The 21,775-nt window shown below is 40.8% G+C and overlaps 2 protein-coding genes across 2 annotated transcripts; one reads left to right on the top strand and one right to left on the bottom strand.

Moving 5' to 3' along the window:
• The first annotated feature begins 76 nt into the window (after positions 1-76).
• Positions 77-11,616, top strand: mosmo (modulator of smoothened). The gene is made up of 3 exons (XM_005932840.3): positions 77-838; positions 8,039-8,251; positions 9,524-11,616. Exons 1-3 carry the CDS (start codon positions 733-735, stop codon positions 9,706-9,708), a joined length of 504 nt encoding a protein of 167 aa, XP_005932902.1. The 5' UTR covers positions 77-732; the 3' UTR covers positions 9,709-11,616.
• Positions 11,617-13,570: 1,954 nt separating this feature from the next.
• Positions 13,571-21,695, bottom strand: tmem235b (transmembrane protein 235b). Its single transcript, XM_005932839.3, has 4 exons — positions 21,096-21,695; positions 20,925-21,005; positions 20,687-20,824; positions 13,571-14,183 (listed from the first exon to the last, which is right to left on the bottom strand). The coding sequence occupies exons 1-4, from the start codon at positions 21,271-21,273 to the stop codon at positions 13,954-13,956; spliced, it is 627 nt and encodes a 208-aa protein (XP_005932901.1). The 5' UTR covers positions 21,274-21,695; the 3' UTR covers positions 13,571-13,953.
• Between the last annotated feature and the right edge of the window lie 80 nt (positions 21,696-21,775).

Here is a 21,775-nt window from a genome sequence, read left to right as displayed (position 1 = left end):
CATGCTTTCGGGAATGGGGCTTTAGTCCCCACCGTGTGTGTCCAGGAAATCATTACCACCTACATAAATCTGCACGATGGAAAAAAAAAAAAAGCTGCGAGAGTTTACGGATTTTCTCGCGAGAGTGACGGGCGTGGAGACGGGAGGGTAGAGGTAGGCTGTCTAGATTTGAGTTTGTCTTCCTCTGAGAAAGCAGGGTCATTTTGCGAGGAAAGAAGGCGTTCAATGAGAAGTAAGAAAGCTGGATGTGCGAGTGTGGGGGGTGAAGCTCCGGAAAGCCGCTTTAATGTGAGCATGGGCGGCGTTTTCCGCCTGTGGTCTTCCCGAGGTAGGAAACAGCTTCCATATGTGGGGAGAGAGATCGGACTGTTCATGCAAACTCAGGCACCAAGTCCAGTGCATGCATAAAACAGTATTTTGTTCTTTAAATATAATCTCCACTCGTGTTTTCCCCACGAATATCACCGAGATGCGGTGGAGCGACCCGTGACCCCCTGAAGCGATACTCCCCTCCTGGGCCAGCAGGTCGGGTCAGTCAGTCCACTTTCGGAGGAACAACAAAGAGAAATCACCCCATGCATGGACATCAAACCACCGGAAATTAAATACAATGTGAAGAGAGGGCGTGGAAGAGGCACAGGCCAAATTCCACAGTGATGGGACACGACATGCGGGTTTAGGTCACTTCTCGATGCCCTGTCTCCCTCGGTCCCTCCTTTTGTGTTCACCGACATGGATAAACTCACGGTGATATCAGGATGTCTCTTTCTAGCTGCGGACATCTTCGCCATCGCCAGCGTTGCCAACCCGGACTGGATCAACATCGGAGAATCAGGCGGTAGGTTGCGGACACTCCAGCACTGTGTTTTGTTTTTTGTGCTTTGCATGCGGGGAAGTCGGGGTGACACAGGAAAAGGAAATCTACCAACAACCACATGAGATGAAAAAGTTTACCCACTGTAGAAAAATAAGCAGACAGCAGAACAATTGTGGAAGATTGCACTCTTAATTCTGTCTTCTTATTAAAAACAACAACAAAAAAAAAAAGCTGCTCAATAACAACCAGCTGCACACACTGTTTCACTATTTAGGTATTTAAGTCTCTGACAAGCACATGGCCTGATGCCACAGCCACCATGCTTTACTGTAGGAGGGCATCACCTGGTTTAACCTTGCATGATGGGTGCTGGAGAATCTTTTTTTCCCTCCAGCTCTCAGAGTCCTTTAAATACCATTTGGCATGCTGTCAGCTGTTTTCACACATGCAGTGCATCCCTGAACTTTGGAAGGTCAGGTTCTGGACTGTTTTCTATTATTAAGATGAAAATAGTCCAATAGGTTCATAGCATGAGATGACCAGACCTGACTTCTTCACCTTCTACCCTGGCAGCACCCTCACCTAAATCAGAATATTTCCAGAACATGCAAAAAGTGGCCTTTCTCCTGCGCTATTCAGCACGTGAGAAAGAACAACAGGGAACTCAAGTGTCTTCCTTTTGCTGCCCCGCCATTAAGACTTGTTTCATGGACTACTGCTGAGATGGCTGTTCTTCCTCCAGGTTCTTCTGGCTCTACCGGGGAACCTAAAGCTCCATTATGGTGACCGCTCTTTGATAAGGACCTACTCACTCTTTTGGTCACTTTGGTCATCTGCTGTTTCACAATTACTGAGGTCATGGTGTTTATGGAAACACAGTTTCTTTGATCTGTGTTTCACCAACGTCACACTGTGGATGTCTACAGAGTTACTTGGACTATGGTGAAGTCCTGATAGATGTGTTTTACAAACTATGTCCAGTCCATTCAGTTTGCTGACAGTAGAGTCCTGCCACGGTTTTGACACATAAGGATAATTTAAAGCAGATAGTGTGTAGTTGGCCTGCGTTTGTGATAGGCTTGCAGCAAAGGCACCAAACCCTTCCAAATGATAGATTAATACTTTTGCAAAAAGTCTATTAAAAAGGCATACACTTGTTGTTACAGGTAACTAAATGTACACTGGAGGACAAACATTTATATTTTAAATGATTATACAATTTAAGAATTTGGTTTGCTCAGTTTGGTTTGCTCAGCTGTTTCTTTGCATAAAATTAGATGATTAGTGGTTATTGGTAAGCGTGCGCTACAGCTGAAGATGTAGTTTCAGCCTTCCTGGTTATCTGCTTATTGCAGTAAAGCAATACACAGATGCAGCATCCAAAGCTAAACATTGACTAAAACTGGCACAAACGACTGTGTGCACAGCTGCACGAGGCTCTTGTCACCTCCATCAAAATGCTTCAGAGGAGCAGAGACAAGGATATAACAGCCGTACTGAGTGGTCATTACAGGATTGAATTTGTTCTTTAAAAAATAAATGGTTTCAGCTGCTCGTTAAGGATATAAGAAGCGGTTATTTTTGCACGATTAAATGAGAAACAGGTAAATGTTTCTTTTATAAAATAGTTGCCATAGCCATAGTTGTAAACGAACTGAAGCTCAGAAAGAGCTCACATTGTGAAGCTCTTATCTCCTGTTCCTCAAAGTAAATAATAGTGTGAAATGACTGTAGTAAAAGCCTTGTGTGCCTGTCTAATTAGCTGGATGGTAATTATCTGAAGGCAGGAAGTGCTGTGTGGGACTGAGGATGTTTGACTTTTAATTGGACCTCTTGGGAAAGTAATTTTTTCCACCCGGACAATTAAGTTCTAAATGCTCAGTTCTGACATAATTCATTTTAGCCGTGTGTGCTCAGTGTAGTCACGTCTTCCTCAAACTGATAAATATATATCGTATTGTGTAAAAACAAACTCTAATCCTCATTTAGGTGATTCAGTTTGAAGTAATCAGTATTTTCCTTACAGGGACACCGTATATTAAATTACTAGTGCAATCACTCTCAGAGAGATTGTCAAAGGTTTTCAAATATATCAATGAGTGCAACTCGAGAGGATTCAACTGGTTTCAGCTGGTTGTATTTTGGTTAATTCCAACAGAAAAGGAAGGCTGAGCTCAAATGTAATAGTTACATGTGAATTTCTGTCTATGTAGACAGTAACAGATATGTGATTTTCGATGATTTATTGCAGCGAATTGCTGTATTATCAGAAACAGACTGCATGTAATTGCCAACTTGGCCCCATTTAATTGCAGACTGATGGCTGACTGACTGTTTTATGAGAACATCTGTGGCAGGTTTTAGTGACAGTGTGCATGATAGTGCTTGATAGTCTTATTTTGCAGCAAAAAAGTATCTTATTGGATAAAACTGATATTGACAAAGCATGTTACAGAATGGTAAAAGTCGGAATAATCTCGTATCATGGGATGTCTGGTGATTCCCATCTGTAGCCTACATGTATGACTGAACATTTGCGAACACGCCGAACACTTCAAGCACAATTGATGCCAAAATATTCAAAAAGTGCTCGAGACGGAAATCCTCAGCCACCACAGGGTCAAATGGCACATCAGGTGTTAAGTGCCTGAGTTTAGGTGCTTTTTATATGACCTCCACAGTTAGCCATTCGCATTTTAGGTGTTGATTTTCTTAGTTAGGTTATCGACTGCATACTTGCTGAAAACCTAGCTTCGTTTCCTTTAGGTAATGAAAGATTACTTGTGAAGTTCTTTCTCCAGTTTCCTGTAGACAGCTGATTACGTTTAGTGACCCAAACAAGCTGTAATCAGAATGTTGCATTTCTGTTCCCGGTCTGTTCGGATGAGCAGATGTTTGTCCCTCAGGGCAAAAGCTTTCAGAGTTTGGATGATTGTGTGAATGTGTAGCCACAGCAGACTTGATTTTTGGATCATTAGGGCAGTTTCCAGGGAAATGGATCCACCATTTGCACTTTCCTCCACCCTGTGGTAAGAACAGGATGTCCTGTGGAAATGGGGTCTAGGTCAGCCTGCGGGGGGATCTGACTCAGGCCTGATGTTTCCTTCAGCCGGCCGTTCTATCATCACCCCAACATTAGGATCTTTGTTAACATGCATGGTCTAAAGTATTCAATTCTTTTTATGTGAAGCAGCTTTTTGTGCTGTACTTGTCTCGTGGGTGGAGTGAGGATAAAAACCACATGTGCATTTACAAATACTTAACAGTTAAATCTAAATTGACAGCGGCTTGATTGCTGTGAGTACCAGATGTTTATTCAAATGCGGTTTATTGTATTTAATTCCCTGCCAAATTAAAAGATGTTTCAGTGCTTCACTGTTTTTTTCCTTCTCTCTTTTTTATGCGGTTTGCTTGTAATCACGTTAAGTGTGTTAATACTACACTCATTGGGTCGAAATAACCTTGATTGCATTGCTAAATGCTAAAAATGTATACAGCTTCTCTTCTAAAGATAATTCAGGGAAAGAAAGAAAACAGAGTGAGGCGAGTGAACAAATGATAGTGTGGGAGGATTTTATTTAGCTTTTTTTTTTCCACTCTCAGTGCGCGCACTGGTTTGCTTGGAGTCTTATCTTGTTGGCGTGGATGCAAAGTTGAGCAGATGCAGTCTCTGTTGGGCTCCAAGTGCAGACAGTAGCCCTCCTACCTGATATCACAGCACCCACCAGGCCTCTGGGAGACAGGAGGCCATCAGAGGACTCGCGCCACTAATCTCTTCATTTCCGTTGCTCTCTCTGTGCATGATGCTTTGCCGTTTTGTGCCAGAACTCCTGACCTGTTTGATATCATACTGCTGCTGGTGTTCTACCGATCAACCAGTTTTTTATAATAGCAGGTTCCTCGGGCCCCTGTGGACTGTGGTGGGGAGGGGAGAAAGACTCCTGCAGGGTCATCATGTCAACAGTGTCTTTCTACAACATTAAACACTACTCACAGTAGACGTGAAGCTTAAAGGGAAGAGTCTATCAGTCACATACTGACTATTTAGCCACACTAACTACATGCAGATTGTGTGTGTTTGTGGCATAGACTGTAAATAAAAGATGTCTCCATTTCTTCACCCATCTGATCTAAATGAGAAAGTGTGGCCACTGCATGCTGCCCGCCGCAAGGTATACTCTGCTTTGTCGTACTTTTTGTCTCTAATGTGGGACAGAATGTAAAAAATGAACATTATGTTGCACTCAGTAAACTGTGAAACTAGTGATAAAAATCATAAACTCCTCAAGACGGTGTTTACTGAGCTCTTAGATCAAGTGAGCATACAGTCTTTGAAAGCTGCCCCCTTCAGGTCATTAGAAATGATGCCGGAATAAGGTCCTTCACCATCGGCTTAACTTTCTCAACCTGAAAGTTCATTGTCTATTAAAGTCTATGGTTTGTGTTACAGAAATAACCCACCCCACAGCTGTGATGTCATTTCTTTCCGATGTTACTGATTGGTCCATAAAAACAAAGCAATGTTATATTTTTCCAGCTACAAAGGGGAAAGAAACACAAATACATAAGTCTGTTAAGTGAAATAACAAAAGCTGCTGTGGGAAAACTGGGCGTGTCTTGCTAGCAGAAACCAGACCTGGAAGTTTCAGAGGATAAGCACAAACAACAGCAGAGAAGTCTTTTTGTGTTTTTGAGGTTTTTAGGGCCAAGTACAATAAAGTGAGTATTGTCTGCATCTAGAAGTATAAAACTGTGGGTCATCCAGGCTTCTAGGTAAAAGTTTTAGTTTCATTTCTTTCATCTTTCATAGATGAATATATCTGCGCAATGGAAACATATATAAAGTGATAAGTATTGGGGTCTAAATGACCTTTAATTTCAGTGGGAACCAAGACATAAAACGAGTCATGGTTTATTAAAAAGATGCAGAATTTGCCCCAGCACAAAGTTTTAAATAACTCAGTTTTGGCCCTAGAAGTTGTACTTCTACCACCATCTTTTCTGTGGTGGAAATGGCCCATGTTGCCCTCTGATAATATTTTTGGTAGTGGTCCTAGAACAGATCCCTGTGGAACTCCGTGACTTTTATGTGGATGGATCAGTGTAAATACAGTGGGGCAAAAAAGTATTTAGTCAGCCACCGATTGTGCAAGTTCCCCCACCTAAAATGATGACAGAGGTCAGTAATTTGCACCAGAGGTACACTTCAACTGTGAGAGACAGAATGTGAAAAAAAAAAATCCATGAATCCACATGGTAGGATTTGTAAAGAATTTATTCGTAAATCAGGGTGGAAAATAAGTATTTGGTCAATAACAAAAATACAACTCAATACTTTGTAACATAACCTTTGTTGGCAATAACAGAGGTCAAACGTTTACTATAGGTCTTTACCAGGTTTGCACACACAGTAGCTGGTATTTTGGCCCATTCCTCCATGCAGATCTTCTCGAGAGCAGTGATGTTTTGGGGCTGTCGCCGAGCAACACGGACTTTCAACTCCCGCCACAGATTTTCTATGGGGTTGAGGTCTGGAGACTGGCTAGGCCACTCCAGGACTTTCAAATGCTTCTTACGGAGCCACTCCTTTGTTGCCCGGGCGGTGTGTTTTGGATCATTGTCATGTTGGAAGACCCAGCCTCGTTTCATCTTCAAAGTTCTCACTGATGGAAGGAGGTTTTGGCTCAAAATCTCACGATACATGGCCCCATTCATTCTGTCCTTAACACGGATCAGTCGTCCTGTCCCCTTGGCAGAAAAACAGCCCCATAGCATGATGTTTCCACCCCCATGCTTCACAGTAGGTATGGTGTTCTTGGGATGCAACTCAGTATTCTTCTTCCTCCAAACACGACGAGTTGAGTTTATACCAAAAAGTTCTACTTTGGTTTCATCTGACCACATGACATTCTCCCAATCCTCTGCTGTATCATCCATGTGCTCTCTGGCAAACTTCAGACGGGCCTGGACATGCACTGGCTTCAGCAGCGGAACACGTCTGGCACTGCGGGATTTGATTCCCTGCCGTTGTAGTGTGTTACTGATGGTGACCTTTGTTACTTTGGTCCCAGCTCTCTGCAGGTCATTCACCAGGTCCCCCCGTGTGGTTCTGGGATCTTTGCTCACCGTTCTCATGATCATTTTGACCCCACGGGATGAGATCTTGCGTGGAGCCCCAGATCGAGGGAGATTATCAGTGGTCTTGTATGTCTTCCATTTTCTGATGATTGCTCCCACAGTTGATTTTTTCACACCAAGCTGCTTGCCTATTGTAGATTCACTCTTCCCAGTCTGGTGCAGGTCTACAATACTTTTCCTGGTGTCCTTTGAAAGCTCTTTGGTCTTGGCCATGGCGGAGTTTGGAGTCTGACTGTTTGAGGCTGTGGACAGGTGTCTTTTATACAGATGATGAGTTCAAACAGGTGCCATTCATACAGGTAACGAGTGGGGGACAGAAAAGCTTCTTACAGAAGACGTTACAGGTCTGTGAGAGCAGAGATTTTCCTTGTTTGAGGTGACCAAATACTTATTTTCCACCCTGATTTACGAATAAATTCTTTACAAATCCTACCATGTGGATTCATGGATTTTTTTTTCACATTCTGTCTCTCACAGTTGAAGTGTACCTCTGGTGCAAATTACTGACCTCTGTCATCATTTTAAGTGGGGGAACTTGCACAATCGGTGGCTGACTAAATACTTTTTTGCCCCACTGTAAGTCTATGACAGCACAACTGTAAATAGTGTCATTAGTAAAATACTGTGATCAGTATGCAGCACTGAAGTCTAAATGCAGTGTAGTGATATACTGACTGAAACTCTCCAACGATCCATTCTCATGCATTTCGTCACATTTCCTTTGGAGCAGGCTTTCTTACCTGTCTCACAACTCCTATTAGTGGAGAAGAGATCTTTTGATTCATACTGTGCCAATGACAAGATTTATCCTGTATTTCAAAAGTTGTTTTTTTTTTTTTTTTGGAGTACCTTTACTCGTCATTCTTTGGTGAAAATGTACAGAACCAGCACTGCTTTGATGAAAACCTGAATCGATATTCACCTAAAATAATCAATACCATGTTCTATAGAGACCATTGTGTATGCCACACAATGATGTTTGCTTATTGTTTGTCTCAGCGTGATTTTTCTGCTTTGTTGATGGATGCAACATCACAAACCTCATTTTTCTCATATTTCACCTACCTTCCTTCCTCTCCCCAGGCTCTTTGACTTTGGGTCTCGTCCGGCAGTGCCAGACCATCCATGGCCGAGATCGGACCTGCACCCCCCCACGGCTGCCGGGAGAATGGATCACCGTGCTGCTCTTCATCATCCTGGGCATCATCTCCCTTACAGTCACCTGCGGTCTTGTTGTGATGTCACACTGGCACCGAGAGGCCAGCAGATATGCCCGATGGATCGCCTTCACGGGGAGTACGTATCCACTGCTACAATTTGCACTCAATCAAAAAATGCGCTCAAATAATCTTTTTCAGTTTCACCTGCGAGCGTGGCTCTGGGATGTGTTTACAGGCCTGTGGTTACTCACAGCGGGGATTGTAAAATGACTTTTTCCCTTTCTGCAAATGACTGGCTTATGTGCTCCAGCTAAACTTGAACTTGCTGAGATTTGCAGTGCAGCTGTGTGCTAATGGATGTAGAGTACCAAACCAAAATTATATAATAAATTCAGAAAAAAGCTGTGAAATAAACTTCAGCTACCTCTGCTTCAGAATTATTTTCACTGTGGGAAAGCTCAGGTAATCATGAAAACATAAAAATATATATAAGGAGCTCTGTTTAATAGCTGCTAGTTTTTATTTTCGTAGAAAAGAGACATAATTAGTGTGCAGAGAGTGTCATATTACTTTAAATGTTTAAAAGAAAAACATTCAGGTTAATAACAGCTGGTCAGTGTTTTGGTAAGTGGACTGGTGCTTATATAGTGCTTTTCTACTCTATTACAGCACTCAGAGCATTCACACACACGTTCATACAAGTGCATTTTTTACGTCTAATGCTTTTAATCTAACATTCACACACTCACACTCTGGTATCAGGGGCAATCTGATCAGCAGTTTGGCCAAGGATGCTTTAAAATGCATTCTGGTGGAGCCAGGAATCGAACCACTGACCTTCTGATTAGTAGGCGATGCACTCTACCTCCTAAGTGACACTTGAGACCCCAAGATTAACTCCATCACTGACTCCACCATCTCAACAGCCAGAACGGCCCACTGTGTAGGCTGCAACTGTCTTCAAAGCGGCTTTGGTGAATCAAAACTGCAGTTTGTATGCTATCAATTTGGGTCAAGTTGGATTTTACATGCAATCAGTTTAATAATCAACTGTGGAAATTGTTGCATACTTATAAATTCACCTTAACTACTTACATTCCAGCCAGCACCCACAGATTTGAAACTCCAGGGTTTTCTCCACAATTAGTGATGTAACTGTTGCACGATGGGGATTTAACCATCCTGCAACACAGGCTTTCAGCAATGTTGCTTTTCGGCAATTTTTTGCAAACATTGGGGTTGTTGGACACTCAAACGTTGTGGAATCAGCGGTCGATGCAACTTGGTCACTTGCAAAAATATTTTCGGGGCTGCTATCCTGTTTTTACTCTGGTATGACTGAGCGATTAGTTCTGCAGCAGAATCATTGGTGCTGATGCTTCTCTATCCTTGTATTTTCTCATTGCAGTGATCCTGTTCTGTATGGCTGCGTTCATTTTCCCAATTGGATTCTACATCAACGAGGTTGGAGGACAGCCATATAAGCTGCCCAACAACACAGTGGTGGGCTCCTCCTACGTACTCTTCATTCTGTCAATATTCTTCACCATAGTGGGACTGCTGTTTGCCGGAAAGGTGTGCCTGCCCGGCTGACAAACTCACGTTCTCTTTTTAAACGCATAAAAAACCGCTACCACTGGAAGCCAACGTCGTTAGAACGAACTCTCCTGCGGCAGAGCTGGAAGCGTCGCTGAAAGCTGAGAAGTACTTGTCTTTCCCTCGCCGACGAATTGTCGCAACCGGAGCCAAAACCGCTGCAGTCCATCTGTGCATGTGTTTGTTCAGAGGCCGAGCAGGTGCAAGGAGCTCTGAAACGGCCCTCCTTGTTTTCCTTCGTGAACAAGACGCAGGGCAGTGAACAGAAAACAGATTATAAAATGGCAAAAGTGACATGTGAGCTTTCGAGGAATTTAAGGGGGCATTGTGAACGTCTGAGCTGTCATCCTAAAAATTCACGACAGGCGACGGAGAGCTGTTGTTCTTCTCATCTGAACCATCAGGGACGATTTGCACATGTCAGGCCTGATAGCAGTCTGAGGCCCTGATATTGGCCAGTCAACCTCTGTATGATGTCTGTTCTTCCCCCAAGCACTGCTACAAAATAATATAAGCTGCATTACTTTTATTTATATGATAGATTTGGAAGTGTATGTTTTAAAAGGCCAGCTTCTCTGCCAGTGCTATGTCAAGTGGATCATATTGCCTTGAGGATGGTTTACTGCAATGGAATAAATATAAAGTTCATGATACAAGAAGTCATAAAAATGCTATTTCTGAGTGGAATGTAAAATGGGCTATTAGCAACAGCTGCCCAAAGTTTGTAATGCTTGAGTCTGTGAAATGTGTCCGCACTGAAGGAAGAGGAGCTGTTGAAAAAATGTCAGAGTTTTAAGCTTTTAACATTGTGAATAATCAGTGAGGAAAAGGTCAAGCCTGGTGTGGTTCTCTGTTAGTTTTACTAATCTTATTGATGTAGTAAACTGATTTTTCACCTTTTTTTTTTTTTTAAAAGAATATTTTATGGATTAAACAGTGCAAAGAATGATAGAATCATCGACTTGTTTTATTCATCTGTAATGCTGATGCCTGTGTGTGTGTCTGTGCCTTTTTTTTTTTCAAATCACTGATGTTTGTAATTGTGCATGGAAAGTGTCATCGCATTAAAATTATGACAAGGGAATACCCATTCCTTTTATTTTTCATGCTTTTTCTCAAAATAATGCTGTGTGCATCTATGATGTTTGAACCACACACACAGTGTCTGTAGTAAGAGCAATCAAGGTCACACTTGAACTTGTAGTGTGTGTTTATACAATTGTCCTCAATGTCAACCATTACCATACTAAATATCTACACTCAACACTTTGTTAGGTACACTCTCATTAAACAGCTGATTAATCTAGCCAATCATGTGGGAGCAATTCTGTGCACATATAGGTGTCGTTCAGGCAGACTGCTTCAAGATGTTGAACACTAACTCACAAATAACCAGTCATTACAGTCAAGATATGAAGAACAGCTCAATTCAGTTCTGTTCTATTCATATGCTGCTAATTCACTGTAATAGTCCCCTCAATGTATATTTATTGTAAGATAAAGACCCTAAAATATTAGAGAGAAACCCCAGTTAGCAGTTAGCCTGAAGGCAGCACATCACATATGAAGCACAACCAGAGGAGCGTTTATCTTTTTCCTTGGGACTCCCTTTGAGCAACTCAGTGATAGTGGGAAGGTAAAACTCCTTGGCAGGAAGAAACCTCCGGGGGAACCAAGCTCAGGGAGGGGCAGCGATCTGCCGTGACCGGTTGGGTGGTGACAGAAGACAGCCAGAGTTCAATAATTGCTCATGATTAAATACAAAGTGGTGTAAAAAGAGGTGAGTGAAGAAATAATGCTAAGTGCATTACGCTGAGCACCCCTCAGCAGCCAAGGCCTATTGCTGCATAACTAACAGAGGATTCAGGTTCACCTGATTTAGGCCTAACGAATCAACATCATCATCATCATCATCATCATCATCAAAAAAACAAAAACGTTTTAGGTCTAATCTTAAAAATAGAAAGTGTTTTTATCCCAAATCCAAACTGGGAGCTGGTTTCATGGAAGAGGGTCCCTTTCTACTTCTAAATATCCTTGGGACTACAACTAAGCCTGCAGTGTGAGAGCAAAGTGCTCTGTTCAGATAATAAGGTACTATGAGGTATTTAACATTCAATCAATAACGATTTTGTATGTTTGGAGAAAGATTTTTAAAAATCTGAATTTAACAGGGAACCAGAAACAGAGAAATTACCATGGTAACGTGGAAACCTTTCGAGTTCCAGTTAGTCTTCTTGCAGGAGTGTTCTGGATGAAATGAAGACTTTTCAGGGAACTTTTAGAGTAACTAGATAATAATGATTTACAATAGTCAAGCCTTAAAGTAACAAATGCATCATCTAGTTTTTCAGCATCACTTTGAGACAATAACCTTGTCGAACCTCAAAGCAAATGAGCAGAAAATTGAGGCTACAGTTCACACAGGCTCACAAAAATTGCACAGTGGAGGACTGGAAAAAGTAACCTGGTCTGTTTAGTCTCAGTTTCTGCTGCGACACTCAGATTGCAAGGTAAGAATTTGGTGTAAACAGCATAAAAAGCATGGATTCATCTCGACCTGAATAGACACTTAAGTCTAGAATCCTTCAGTATACAGAGGAGTTTGTGATTGTGTTGATACTGCGAGGTGTGCAGCTTTTGTGGGTAAAAACAAGCCCAAACGATCACATCTCTAATGCTCACCAGGCTTAATCGTTAGTATGAGGTGTTTGGCTGATATAGTGTGTTTGGTTTCCACCAAACATCTCCATCCTTGTCTTCTTTGTCCAAAGGACATGCTTCCAGAAGTCTTGTAGTTTGTTCACATGCAACTCTGCAAACCTAAATTGCGATGCTATGTTCTTCTGCCAATCCTTTAAAAAAACAAACAAACATCAGTACTTGTTCAGTATTTTTATAATTGTGCTGTTATAAACGTGAACATTTGACATGCTAACCGAGGCCAGTAGAGTCTGAGATATCGCTCAGGGTTTTTTTTTTCTATAAGCATTGAATGGTCTGATGCCCTTTTGCTGGGACGTTCATTCTTGTGAAGATCGTTTTAACAAATACTCAAATGCTCCAGACCAGCAAACTGCCAAAACATCTGCTTTTATGGAGATGCTGACACTGATGATAAATTAATCAAGTGGATTTGAGCACCAGCGCCTGGCTGCTACCGTATTAATTTGAATTTAAGAGGTAATGTTGTATCTGTTCATTGTCCATATGACTGTTTCTTTCTTTCTGTACTTTCTTTTCCACATGACTGTAGTTTTTGAGCCTCTTTGAACCACTTCACAATTGTTCTATTGGCTGGCAATAAAATTAACAATAAAAGGAAAGAGATTTAATTATTTTTTGCTCATAATTTCATAAATGTGATGTGTTCTAATGACAATGGAAAATTAAAGTACAAAATTATGATAATTAATAGTCCACTGCAGACTAGTCATTTACACTTATTAGAAGGACTGACATACTTGTGTTACCTTTCTCTGGGCCCTTTTTGATTTTTTGGGTTAAAAACTACTAGAAAATAGTTATTATAACAGCGAAACTTGGTTTAAGTGTATCTATTTATTTTCCATGTAGTTAATTTCATACTGACACGAGATTAACTATGCAATAAACTTTGCATTGGATTTAAAATTTGTTACAGAGATACCAAAAGAACATGAGAAATGGGACAGCAAGTTGGCTCAGTGTTGTAGTCGCACTGAACACTAATACAAAAACGTGTAACTTATGTAGAACAGTGTTAAACAACACATGAGACTTACTGAAAAGAACTGTTTCACTTTTCATCAAATTAATCTGCATGACAAAAGTCTCTCTCTCATATATATATATATATAAACAAACAAACAAAGCGACTCATATGAGATAAGTTAAAGAAACATTATATTATAGTGAATTGAAAGCTTGTCAGTTTAGTTTGGCACAGCAGTATGATCAACAGATACACTCCGTGTATGAGGTGCAAATTCAACCCCCACCACAAGAGGGCGTCATTGGTCAAATGTAATTGACAGTATAAATCCGCCTCCTTACTTGGACCTCATCGTCAGAAAGTCAGAACTGCCCAAACTCAAGGAAAATAGATCCATAAAACAGTTCGCTCCACATCAATTTTTATGATAGCCTTTGGAGTCTGTGTGAAGGTAGAATCACACCGCATCGTCATCCTTTCCTTTCTCTAGTATTCACACACAGTTCAGTTCTCATCTAGAACACCATAGGCCCACTGCACTGATTATGTTAGGCCATGATGGGACTGGTGTGCTGGAGCTTGGCCATTTGTGCAGCTGTAAGCAACAGTACTCCAGTGAGAAGCTCCAGGCCGTAGGAGAGCCAGGCTAGACCGAAGGACCAGCCGAAAGACGTGTGAATGTAGGCCAGACCCTCCTGACCCACCAGCCTCTCAGTCTCAGCCAGTGCCTGGTTCGAGTAAATGATGTAGAGACTGGCGCCGCACATAGTCAGCAGACCTGGAGATTCACACATATACACACAGGAAGAGGCAAGTAAGTTCAGGGTCTTCAGATTCAAAGAAGTCAAAACTGGTATATTTAAAGTATATAGTTAGAGCTGGATCAGGGAACTCTGAATCCTCCCTTTGTTTTGGCTGCTGAGGGCTTCCCATGCTGCAGTAAGTGTTTCTTCACTCACCTCTTTTCACAATATGTGGCTTTACACCATTTATTCATTATAGTTATTATTAATTTCTGACTCTCTTTCACAGAATGTATTTTGTCCCATCTTCCTCCCCTCACCCCCAACTGGTCGTGGCAGTTGGCTGCTCCTCCCTGAGCCTGGTTCTGCTGAAAGTTTCTTCCTGTTTAAAGGGAGTTTTTTCTTCGCACTATTGCCATGTGCTTGCTCATAGAGGGTCTGATTGTTGACATTTTCTCTGTATTATTTTAGGGTCTTTACATTACAGTATAAAATACTTTGAGGTAACTGTTGTTGTGATTTGTATATTTATAAATAAAACTGCATTGAATTGAAAATTGAATCAGCTGAAAATAGTTTTTTAGTCCTAACACTACTTCTTTTGTCCCCCACTTGTCCAATTTTCCCAAGATTTTTGGAAACAGTACACACTGTTCTCAGACATGCTGAATTTTTGGCTAATAGCTCTTTCAGAATCACCTCGTCAGTGCAAAAATACTATTTTATGTCTGTCAGAGAGTGTTATCGTTGGCATTTTTTTGTAGATTGACTAAAGTAATGGGAACAAATTACATTCAACTGGTTTTGAAAAAGATTGCTCAAAACCATTTTTTGCTTCTTAGAAGCAAAAAAATAACTTAGATGAATGAGGGGTGGTTACTTTTTGTCCAGATTTAGTGTCACATTCTCTTAACATTTTCTCCAACAAAATGTTTTCATCAGTGTGGCCAATTATGACATGAAAAATGATTGATTATTACTGAGAGGCCTTTTTGTCTAAATCGTCATACTGATTAGTTTTATGAGTTTTATTCTGAGCTGATAATAAATTCCCAATTTCTCTGCCCTTATTATAAAAGTTATGTTAACATCTAACTGACATTTCAGTGCTTGTAAAGAGCTCAGTCTCTGCAAAGCAAATAGGAGCTGTGATATCGACTGTATGAATTAGGAAATGAAACAGAAAGTTCAGACGTAGAGGAGAGGAGACAGATTAAACCCAGACTTTTAGCTCAATAGATAACCTGGGATTTAAGTTGGCTTCCTTTATGGAACTGAAAGCTTTGCATTTTCCTCGATCTCAAGTTTAACAAACTCAGAGTTTTCACCAAACCTGCATCCTGTATCAGGGTTCTGGGCGAGATAGATAAAGGAAATCCTTATTTGGATCTGCTATTAGTTTGGTTCCAGGTTTAGAGGTGACAATAAATTATATACCCTGTTGAGGAGGATAGCATTTTAGAAGCAAACACCTGCACAAGCTGGCATCGTACTTCAGCAATTCTGAAGCGGAAATGTGTTCTAGTCAGAGCTCTGTGCTGAGAGCTGAGAACGGTAACTCATGAAGCTGCCCAGAATCTCATATTATGAGACACAGGAACAGCACTGACGCATGGATTGTCTGTTATTCTACTCATCAGAGACTAGACTGAGACACACACACCCACACACACACACACACTGTTCCACAGTGTTGCTATTGGAAACCCTTTTAATTCTGACAGCTTGCTACTGGTTTTAAGGGGATGCAAATGAAGCTACCCAGGGCGGGACTAATAAAGATTTTATTACAATTACACCCCAAGGTGCAACAAACTAGGAATATGATGAGGAAACTGCATCTGACGCCTCATTTTTATGCACTTTGCCAAGAAACAAATAGAGAGACAGGAAATGATTGAACTGCAGCGCATATAGGAAAGACAACTTTTACCATAATAGAGATAAGGAAGTCAAGTAATGGAATAATTTTTCATCAGGTGTGTAATCAGTTTTAATGATTGAGCAGACAGCTAAAAGAATAAATAAAAAAAATAGAAATAAAGAAATCAAATCAAAGATATATTTTATTCAGTGTAAAAACTATCGCTTTTCATTATATCCTGTAACAGGACGTGAGTGTCACTGAAGTTTAGATTAGATTTAGTTAGAATAGGCATCTTAATGTCAAGTTGGTTCGCTTCTTTTGTTCGATATCTTAACAGATTAATAGACTGTCTTGAATTTTTTTTTTTTTTTTACAGACATTAGACCAAATATTCACCAACTGATTGTGCAAAAATGAGAGTGCCTACGTAATAACACTAGTATCTGCTCAAATAACCACTTTTATTTGCCATCTTACAAATCGGGGGATTTATTGAAAAGAAACAGCTACTAAAGTCTTGAGGGACTTTTCATTTCTTTAGAGATTGCTACAAAAATGGTAAAATAGTTGCAGAGATGTATCGAAACATCTGCAAAGACATATAGAAATGCAGTAAATAAAGCAAAAACAGAGTTGGTACAATTCTAATGAGATGAAATGAAAGTCAATATTTGATACGATCACTTCAACATAACCCTTAAGCAGCTTTTTGCCCCTTGAAAGGCTTCTAGGAGTGATCCTTAAAGCTCTTTCTGAACTAAGAAGTTTCATTAATGTTTCAGGCCTACTGATTGAATGAACACATGGAAACTATTGACATTTGCTGGGGTGTTTGGGATTATTGTCATGCTGAAAAATGAACCCATTTCTAATTAAGATGTTTTCCAGATGGTGGATCAAAAGCTGATGATACATTTTTGCATTTAGAATTCCATCAGTTTTAAAAAGATCCTGAACACGACTAGCTGAAATGCAGCTCCAAACCATCATGTTTTACAGATTGCTATGGACACTCACTGTTGTACCTCTATCCTGACCTCCACCAAACAGATTGATTATTTTAACCAATGGCTGAAATTCATCCCAACCGTTTTTCTTGTTTTTCTAACTTAAGAATGATTTCTTGACAGCCACCCTTACATTGAGCTCATTTCTGATGAGGCTTCATCAAGGGTCAGATACAAACCTCCACTTGTCCAGTTTTTGAATTTTTTAAGGACACACTGCAAACCACGCTGAGATAGGCCAAGTTTTTAGCTAATAGCTCTCTGTGAATCACAAAAATACCACAAACTGCATTTCCTTCTCCATTTTTCATTGGTTCAGCTAGATTTAACAGAAATTGGAACAAAAGTTTCTTGTTAAATTGTTGTTTATTTGTAGCCACAACACTGTCTCAGTTAAGTATGTTTTTATGCTTGAATGATTCATAGATCAGTGTTATGTGGCTTAACAAATAAAAAACATTCCTCTGAAATTTTGAAGTTATGAGGATCGGACTGAAAATGAGTGAAAAAGCTGTCAATGTCCAAAGAAAAACTTTGAAAGGCCTTCAGAAAGCCTCAAGAACTGTTGCTCACGACCACTTTTTAAAAAAATGACAAGAAAGTGTGAATGCTTGGATGCAAAATATTAAGAGTGGGTCAAGACTTACTATAGAAATGTTTCTGTTTTTAACCCCTCTTCTGCTGCTGAAGCATTTGTTTTAATGTCACATTCAGGCACTGCAAATCAGACAGCAACAGAATGCCATTCATAGTTATTTACTCATAAACACGGTTTGTATCCAGCACTGAAGCGCCGTTGCCATGGGGGTGTGTGTGCTCAGTCTGGAACAATGTTAAAGTGGGCGGTTAATGTAAACATCTGCACGAATGCCAAGGCCCGAGGCTTCTCAGGAGAACACTGCACTGAGATAACCAATATTAGCCGTTGGTAATTTTAATTTTGGTCGTGTTGTGCAAATGAACAATTAAAGACTTCATCCTGTAATATAGCAAAACTCTTGTTGTCTTCCTCATCACACTACATTACAATCGTGTTCATAAATGCACTGCACGCTTACTGATGGGCTAACTCTAAAAATACTCCGACATTAAAAGTTAATTAAATGCTTACAACTAAGAGCAGCAGAGCGCCCAACGACAGAGCAGAGTGGCAAAATCGAGAGAGATTAAGAAATGCCCGGCTCGGAGGCTGAGGTCTTTTAAAAAGTCCAACAGTTCACAAGATGACTCCAATCTAATTCAAGACTTTATTTTATTCCACACTTAACCATGTGCTGCTTGTTAAAGTGAGACTATGAAGAGTCTGTTTAAGTATGTGTTTGTCTATCACAAGGTCCCATTTATGGAGGTCATAAGGCATTGGCAGAAGAGCGCCCAGGAGATCCAGAAGCTCAGGCGCTAGGTTTATGCAGACAAGAATAACTTAATTACTGGAAATAGCTAGATTAAGAGAATGGCATTAACAGTAATCTAACTATTTCACATTTACAGCTTTTTGAGCTACTAAACTAATAATCACTGTAGGTGCGTGATACATGACATCTTAACACTTTCTGTCTTAGTTGTGACCTGAATGCCACTTTTATTACAGTTTCCTGTTTTTTAGTTTTTCAGTTTTTTCTGTTATCGCCCGGCACAGATTCAATACACACCAAAAAGAAACAGCGCTGTGGTCTGTAACTGTTTAATTCAAAAGTCAAATGAGTAATTCAGCTCTAACTAAGCTATTCTTACTCAGATCATGTTCTGAATTTGGATCAGATAACCAGGTTCAACATTTTACATGGCGGCTGAAACATTTGGAATATTATCTTCGTCTTGTTTGTCTCTTTCACAACTGGGGTGTCTTAACACATGCCAGTTTGCTCCGGCCATCTTTTTGAGGCAAACTGTCCTCACTGATTAATGATGCGATGAGAACATATCAATTTCAGCAAACCCACTGAAGTTGAATTATAAAGCTTTAAAATTTAAGATGTGCTGAATTTGAAGCAGGAACAGTAGTTTAGGGGAGCAAAATCGAAAAATGTGTGCTAAAAGAGGCAGCCTGACCTTTAATCTGTGTAATTCATACAGTCATTGGCCATTTTGTTAGGTAAGCCTCTTCAAATGCTTGTTAGCGGAGGAGTCGATTGATTGAGGGGCTGATGAAGAGGATGCAAAAGACCCACAGTAAGCAGAGAAGACCTAATTATCTGGTCATGTAACAGCAACCTGATGCACACTGCATGGAGACATGGTCAAGACGACCTGCTGAAGTTCAAGCTGAGCATCAGAAAGAGGAAGAAAGGTGATTTAAGTCACTTTGAATGTGGCATAGTTGTTGTTGCCAGAGCAGCTGGTTCAGAAAACTGCTGATCTGCTGGGATTTTCATTCACAACCATCTCCAAGGTTTACAGAGACTGTATCAGTGGTTCAGGCTGCTGCTGTTGGTGTAATGTTGTCTGGATCATTTTTTGTTTTTGGCATGATCACAGTGTACCCATCTTCTATTGGCTGCTTCCAGCAGGATAACGCATCATGTCACAAAGCTCAAATTATCTCAAACTGTTTTCTCAAACATGACAGTGACTTCACTGTACTCAAATGGCCTCCACACTCAGCAGATCTCAATCCAATAGAGCACCTTTGGGATGTGGTGGAACAGGAGAGTCTCATCATGGAAGTGCAGCCAACAAATCTGCAGCAACTTTGTGATGCTGTCATGTTAACATGGACCAAAAATCTCAGAGAAATGTTTCCAGCACGTTGTTGAATCTGTGCTCTGAAGGCATAATGAGGTGCAACGCAGTACTAGCAATTTGTGCCTAATGAAATGGCCATGGTTGTATACAGATACACAGACACGCTGTTACAAAACCACTGCGATTCCTTAATAACAGCACACTAATTCATATTTTCCCCTCTTGTCAGAAGTTAATTATTAATAAATGTTGCAGAGTTAATAATCACAAGTCAATCAAAACGATTCCCTAAGTAATGCTGTGTCGTTATTAAGACAGCTTACATTTCTGGAGTGAAGTTTTGCTTAAAGATAATTTTTTGGGGAGAGCAGTATCATCGTCAACATATGGTTACATGTAGTTTTTACTTAATTCCAAATGCGATCCATTTCATGTATGAATGAAAGAATTTCTATAGTCCGAATTTACTGCATAATACAGTGTTTATGAAAATAATGAGAACTGCAATATAAAATTCTCATTGAAAGTAGATTTCTTAAAACCCATATCTGCTTGTAGTCCATTTACGTGTGCCACATATGAGTCATGACCTATATTTGTAATACTTCTGTGGTCTAACTGACTCATGTGCAGGTCTCATGATGCCCAATAAACACGATGTGAAATTACAGACTATATAAAAAGTACAAAGTGTTAGACGGACACGTTTGGGTGATTGATTGCGCAGTCTCTTTCGGATAGAGCTCTCTGGCCACACTGGCCTGTGGCAATTGTGTTTTAATGGATCAGAATTGAATGGAGGGTAAATGGATGCACTAAAACCCTTAGCAACTAAGTGTTTTCCGTTTTCACACACCGCAGTTCCCTCACAAAGCGGCTGACCTCACGCGTATTCAATACTCAGAGCTGGACATCCGGACCGATCTTCGTGGGTCTAAGGTTAAACAGATCAGAGTAAATAAAGTGAACCCGAACTTACTGCAGATGAAGAAGTACGACGCCGTGCCGGTGAGGAGGATCGGGCTACGAGCCAGGGAGCTGACCAATCCACAGATGCCTCCAAAGAGCAACAGAACCAGGCTGAGGGGAAGCATCACCACAATTGCACTGTGCATGTCTGGGTAGAAACAGATGGATTATGGAGCATCAGCGGAGTTATAGCTGCCTTGACAGTGAAAGTTCATTAGCAGAAAAGCTGGTGGTGTTTCTGGACTCACTCAGCATGCGCAGCTCGGTATCGGAGACCCCGGAGTAGTCAACTGTGAACGAGTCGATAGAGCCCGTGTGCATCTTCCCACCTGAATATCACATTTAACAACACGGTGATGTTGGTTGAGGGTTTAGATCTCAGCATTTAGAGGCAAAAGTTAAGAAAAGTGGCAGCCTACCTTCGTTGATGCTCCACAGTCCCGAGTGGGAGCTCATGTTCTCAAAGTCGCTGACATTCATGGGATTCATTTCTATAATGTACCAATAATCGGTGCCGAGGGAAGTGGCCAAAAAGGCAAAGCTTAGCATCCCGCAGATGCCAGCTGCGATAACGAAAGCGCCAAAAGATACCTTCATCTTGGACAGGTTAAGGTTTGAGACACGCGTGAAACTCGGTGGCTTCAGCTCATGCGTAACGGAGGTCTTCTGCTGTCGAGTGTGCTTTGGAGTGCTTTTACGCACTCATCACCGCCGGCTAAGTAATCAGGAAAAAATATCCCTCCCCAAAATCTTTCCAATCGACTAATCAAATTGTTAAGGGGAATCGATATTCATTTCCGTTTTCAATTAATGAATGATCACACAGTAACAAAGAGATAAGAACCTGCCTGAGCAGCCGCAGCTCCTGTCTGGGAGGGACTCGGATTCACACTGAAACGCACACGTTTACGCAAAACACGGAGGGAGCAAATAGCGGAGAGTTAAGAGGCTGCACTCATTTGTGTTTGAGTAAAATACTTTAACCTCAATTTCAAGCTGTGGTATGGAAAAAGCTAGAGATGCAAAGGCTTATATAAATATGATCAAATCTAAATACATTATACGGTAAATACAGCCAGACCTTTTGAGTGGAGGATTC

Source organism: Haplochromis burtoni, unplaced genomic scaffold, assembly GCF_018398535.1.
Source record: "Haplochromis burtoni strain Fernald_Lab_line unplaced genomic scaffold, NCSU_Asbu1 Contig_162, whole genome shotgun sequence".
NCBI lineage: Eukaryota > Metazoa > Chordata > Actinopteri > Cichliformes > Cichlidae > Haplochromis > Haplochromis burtoni.
The sequence above is the reverse complement of the archived record's forward strand: the minus strand, read 5'-3'. Positions and strand labels throughout refer to the sequence as shown.